Source organism: Seriola lalandi, unplaced genomic scaffold (genome assembly GCF_002814215.2).
Source record: "Seriola lalandi dorsalis isolate HSWRI2012SDOR001 ecotype SW California unplaced genomic scaffold, Sedor1 jcf7180002054480, whole genome shotgun sequence".
NCBI classification, from domain to species: domain Eukaryota; kingdom Metazoa; phylum Chordata; class Actinopteri; order Carangiformes; family Carangidae; genus Seriola; species Seriola lalandi.
In genome coordinates, this window is record NW_019525033.1 from 320978 (window position 1) to 326725 (window position 5748).

The window sequence follows — 5748 nt, forward strand, 5'->3', positions numbered from 1 at the left end:
GTCTCCGCTGCAGTGAGGTGAGTATACCTGCTGCTGTGAGCAGGTTGTGGCTCAGGTGTTTCCGGTGCTGTGAGGGGGGGCAAGCAGGAGGTCTGCGGGGCACAAGGCCTGATCCAGATTTACTAAACGCGGAAGTATGAGGAGAGGAGCCTCAGACCCAGTTTTTTTTTTTTTTTTCCACTTTTATGAGGGAAATACGGTGGCCCGGAGAGCTCAACGCACTGCAGCTTAAAGAAACACGTGCAAACAGACAAAACACTAACAAATTATAACTTATATATACTTTACTTATCTATCTATCTATCTATCTATCTATCTATCTATCTATCTATCTATCTATCTATCACTTAAAACAATAATAGAAAATAACTTGTGATGAACCCAGGAGGGATGCACTTGTTGTTCAATTCTTTTACTCATACAGAAATGTAATGTATGACACATATGTCACCTATAAGGGGATATTTTATATATATATATTCATCCTCTGGATATAAGCTTCTAAAATATATGAAATACTCATAGTAAAATTTGTATATGTATATGTAACTTAAAAATATCTATATAATGAATTTTTATATGGTATACGAACACATATTTGATGTTTATTAAAACAGCAAATAATAACGTAATTTTTTACATGCACTTAAAAATGACAATGGCATATTTAGTAACAACGGACAATCAATAATGAAGTTAAGTTAATGGGAAATAATAATTAAAAATGGAAGCAGATTTTAGGAATATCCTGTTACATTCTCCAGTAAAGAAGATACAAATTTCACATCATTTTGCCTCAGGGTAAAATAATATAAAGTTAAAGTCTCTTTTAGTAGGTTACACTGAATTATTATCATCCTGCAGGTGATTACTCCATCTAGTGGTCAGGTAGAATAAAAGAGTTTTAAAATAAAAAGTACCCTCAGCATCTGGATACATTAAACTGTAACTGTACACAGCTGCTTCAGCCAATCAGAGGCTTTTTTGAGCTGACGTTGAAGGAGGTGACACGCTGGGCGCTGTCTATTTGACACAGCTCCACTGGCTGGTTCTCGCTCTCAGACGTGCTGATGAACCAGCCGCGGTGCTTAACGGACTCGAAGCTGGTCTGAGATTTTCCTGATAATTTCTTTTCGAAGAGGAAACGGTCCATGTCGTTTCTTATATCGTCCTCACTGCATTCCTGCCACGAGAGAGAAAAATGTCTCGTGTTAATTCTCACATGTATGGAAGCAAATAGATGGAAAAAATATGAAAAACTTATTGAAAGTCAAAACTTTGACGGATTAAAAATGAAAAATAAAAATAAAAATCATAAAATAATAACTATAAATTTTGGAATAAAAATTTAATTATAAGATAAAATTGGAAATTAAAATAAAATTATGACAAAATAATTAATAAAAAAACTCAAAGTTGACATTAAATCAAAATTATGAGTTAAAAAGTAACAAATTAGATAAAAAGTGAAAATGTTGACTTAAGTTAAAGATCATCAGATCTACTGCAGGTAATGTACCGACTATATATGACATGGTGTGTGTGTGTGTGTGTGTGTTACCTCCAGATGCAGCTCAGCATTGTTGCTGTTCTTGACGCAGGAGAGGTAGAACTTGTGGCTGTGGTCATTTTTGATTGACAGAACAAACGTCTGCCCGGCACCAATGGAGATGTACTTCACCAGTTTAAAATTCACTGGTGTGAAAGAAACAAACAGGAAGTCAGGATTTCACGTTACTCGTTCAACGACATTAAGCAGTTGTTGTATTGCAGGTCAGTGGTTCCCAAGCTGAGGGGTCGGACCCCTCCAAAGACTCTTAAGACTTTTCTCTAGAGTTTGCTTTTTGTTTTTTCTAAATTTTACATTTGGGAATCAAACATTTGATTTATTTTTATGAAATCATTTCTGAAGTTTAGAGGAGAGGCTTGTACCTTTGCGATCGGCGTATCCTCCTTTCAGAGTGACGGCCTGCAGTTTTAAATCTCCCGGGGTGCAGATGATGTCTTTCTTCTGGGTGTCGCTCAGGGTGCACTCCTCGCTTCGGGCGCGTACGAACTTGATGCTTCTCTGTCCCGTGGTGGCGTCCGCAACCGTCTTCACAACCGTTTCTGTGGAGACGAGGAACGAGACGTTAGTCAGAAGAAAAGGCGCCAGGTGCGAACTCTCTGCAAACGCAGCGTCCGCCCTTCTCGTTTTCTTTTCATCAGATAGTGACACATGGACCGAGTCCAGGTTTCCAACAAAAATATTCTGCTCCTTAACAACAGCTGAAGTTTTCACTTTTATATTTTGACATGTTGTTTTCTGTCCTGTTCTCGTGGACGTGATATCTCTGTAACGCCTTGAGGAAACTTCTTCAAATTTGGCACAAACATTCACTTGGACTCAAGGATGAACTGATTAGATTTTGGTGGTCAAAGGTAAAGGTCAGTGTGACCTAGCTGCAGATCACTGATATTAGTTATTTGTTTGCCACGTGAGTATTAAATCAGCTGCTGTCGCTCCGTTAGCCTTCACTTCCTGATCAGAAAATGATCTAAAATACACGTCTGCGCCTGTGAAACTATTGTGGCCTTTCAGTGGATATTTAAAAACTGACCTCTGCTCTCGGACTCCACTTATAGTCCATTATAAACAATATTTTTCCCCCACACGAGCTGCGAAAGGTTTTGTTCCTAAGGTGGATCTTTGTTATTAAAATTTTTAAATTATTACAAATGTCAGTGGGGTTTGGAATTAAGTTTTTCCCACTTCTTGAACAGAACCTGAAGCAAATAATGAGGTGAAGCATCAACATGTGTCTGTCTTCACCCACCGTCCACCAGGCTGTCCATGATCACGCTGCAGAGCTCGTCGCCTCTCAGCTCCCAGCTGCTGCGAGTCGGGGACTTTTTCATCCTGTTCACCGCCATCACCAGCGTAGCGACGCTCTTCATGGTTTTTGGGTTGCAGGAAATCTCCAGGTTCAGTCCCGTGTCGAGGTTGATGATCTCTTTTTTAACATCCTACAACATCAAACACAGAAACCACACATCATGTCGTCATGCAGGTGCTTCCCCCTGATCTGATTCTCATTTTTAGTTTAGATAGAAATACAGGAAATGTTTCAGAGATGATGTAATGCTGATGTGAATATCATTCTCAATAAAAAGAGGTAAAAAAACAAAAACAAAACAGTTGTTACGTTTGTTATATTCTTTATAATATCAAATAAGAACATCTGAAAGTGACAAATATACATGAGAGTGAAAACTTATATGTAACTGATCATTTTCTCTTACCGTCATGTCGAAGCAGCGGGATTCAGGTCCTGTATCGTCGAATCCCAGAGGACTGAAACACAACAACAGACAAATCTGAATGTTGGACGTTTATGGAAACTTGTACCGTCGCTCACATGTGACTGTGTGTGGGTTTAGTTGTGTTACACACATCAGACCACATCACATCACCGCAATCCTCTCTTCAACTCATTGGCTCCCTGTTTGTTTTAATTCAAGATTTCACTTTTAAATCACTTCTTCAAACTCGTTTTCACAGACTTCCTTTTAGGTGATGTCGTCTTTTATTCAGGCTCTAGTCTCTCTAAGGATTTTCTCTTCTTCTGCCTCGATTGTCAAAGCGCTTTGTAAACTCATTTTTTAAAAAGTTATGAGTATTAAAGTTATAATTAAATGACAAACCGTTGTAAATAACAGATTTTGGCTTTGGTTAATTCAGTGTTATTTCTTACTATTTTTGCCACAGATCTTTCTCATTTTTTTGTTGTTGAAGGGAGAAGTGAAACACGTTGTCAGATGAGCTGGAAGCTCTTCCCTAAAGTCTTACAGTATTACACACTGAGTTACTGAGTTTTCTGACCTGTGATATTGATATTTCAATAGTAAGAGAAGGCAGAATTAAGCTTGATTTAAAAATAGAAAAGTAGAGTAATGTCAGGCACAAAGAGAACTTGGTAGACTTTCTTAAACTTACCTGTCCAGAGCTTGAGCCAGATCAAAGTCGCACATTGTCCTGATGTAGACTGATGAGAGTGAAGTGATTCTGTGTCAGTAGTTTGTCTGAAAACAGATCGAGTCCCTCGACCTCAGACAGCTTTTTATAAAGCAGCTGCCACTCTCGCTCTGCTTCCTTGTTTTTGCTTCGCACATGTACTTTCTCTCTTGATCATCAGAAACTAAAGCAACCAACTTTTACCTTTGTGCGGATGGAAACTGTCAAAACCACAGTTGGCACCAGTCATTTCTGGATGGTAAAGGCTCGTTGTGAGACCTGTTTATAGATGAGATCATAGGTGACATTTATTATGGCTCGTGTAAAAAGTTTTTAATTTTGTCTTTCACCTGTAGCTTAGTCTTTACTTAAAGATTTGTTATAGAGTCTGATGTTGAGGGCTGTAAATGCTTTGTATAATTTTTAACATAAATTTGAACATTTTTTATTTTATTTTATAAGCTTGTATTGAGATTGGATGTTTGGTATTGACTGTTTTACATTGTTTTTATGAATCAAATTCTTTGTATGTATCCAGGGCGCCATTGAAAATGAGCCCTTGGTCTCAATGGATTTCCCTGTCTAAATAATGGTTGATAATAATGATAATAATAATGATATTGATAATTAGAATAATAATAATAATAATAATAACACCGGCAAGATTTTTACCAAGATTTTTGAAACAATGCATCAGTTGTGCTCAGAAGTAGACGATATGGGGCGTGTCTGTTGCTAGCAAATTTTATCAGCTGTAGACAGTTAACGTAAACTAATTTCAACGTACCAAAGTATCAATAATCTGGATATCAACACGTGAAAGTATCAAAAATGTGAATATTAACGTGCAATAGTATCAAAAACCTGGATATTAATGCACCAAAGTATCAAGTAGTTTATACAGGGAAGCAGAAATGATGCAGCAGTGGGGTTGAAAAGATTCAACTTTTAGATTCTGTGAGTTTATAAAACAAAAATGCGATGCCTCTCATTTTTTTTTTTGTGGTTTAGTTGTGGATTTATTTACCAGTAACATGATGTCATTGAACCAAGAAAATTCCCCCACCGCCATCACTGACAGGATGTGAGATAGGTGAGAAGTTCAATAATAAGAGAGAATAATGTGGATGAAAAATATTGTACTTACGAATGTTTCAATGCGTTTGTTGTGAATCCTGGTGTAAAAAAGACAAACTTAACATGAGATAACATCGCTGCAGATCCATCAGCAACTTTAATAGTCACTACATGTTACTTAAATATGGGTCTATGAAAGTGAGTGAGTGACAGCGGGGTAAACCTCTAAGGTTAGAGGTTAAACTTTAACCTCAGAGGCTGCAAACATCTGTTTCTGTTTCACTAAACCAAAACATCAGGAGAGTAAATATGAAACATTTACTACAGTATTTTATGAAACTCTTAAACCAAAATCTGCATATACTGTAACGCAGTTATTTTTTATGAGTCAAAACGAAAACAGTTCAAATGTTTTTTTATTTACACATGCTGGTATCTGGTCATTTAGATACTTCTCACATGTTTGTTTCTGATAGTCGCCCCAAAACCGTGGAAGTGAAGGGAGTTTCCTTGACTGAAAAATTAAATCTAAATAGCAGCCATGCTAGCGGCTCTTTGAGGCTAATTGCTAACTTTCGCATGATTTACATGCTCACAGTGGCAATGCTAACATGCTAACATGCTGATGTTTAGCAGAAGTAATATTTAACCCGTTCTCCATCTTGGTTTAGCGTGTT

At 37.4% G+C, this 5748-nt stretch overlaps 1 protein-coding gene across 2 annotated transcripts; it reads right to left on the bottom strand.

The window, feature by feature from the left end:
• Window positions 1-585: 585 nt before the first annotated feature.
• il1b (interleukin 1, beta) lies at window positions 586-5211 on the bottom strand. 2 transcript variants are annotated; one of them, XM_087175659.1, is made up of 6 exons: window positions 5142-5211; window positions 3283-3334; window positions 2817-3006; window positions 1933-2109; window positions 1562-1695; window positions 586-1183 (listed from the first exon to the last, which is right to left on the bottom strand). In XM_087175659.1, exons 1-6 carry the CDS (start codon window positions 5204-5206, stop codon window positions 965-967), a joined length of 837 nt encoding a protein of 278 aa, XP_087031785.1. In that variant the 5' UTR covers window positions 5207-5211; the 3' UTR covers window positions 586-964. The 2 variants fall into 2 exon arrangements, with proteins under 2 accessions (XP_087031785.1, XP_023268234.1); XM_023412466.2 differs by lacking the exon at window positions 5142-5211 and adding an exon at window positions 3977-4126.
• Window positions 5212-5748: the final 537 nt, after the last annotated feature.

Coding starts and splice junctions, on each gene's coding strand:
- il1b (XM_087175659.1), bottom strand. CDS start 5,206: ATGTTATCTCATGTTAAGTTTGTCTTTTTTACACCAGGATTCACAACA. Junction 3,007..3,282: donor CCCGCTGCTTCGACATGACG/GTAAGAGAAAAT, acceptor TTGATGTTGTAG/GATGTTAAAAAAGAGATCAT. Junction 1,184..1,561: donor ATGCTGAGCTGCATCTGGAG/GTAACACACACA, acceptor CTCTCGTGGCAG/GAATGCAGTGAGGACGATAT.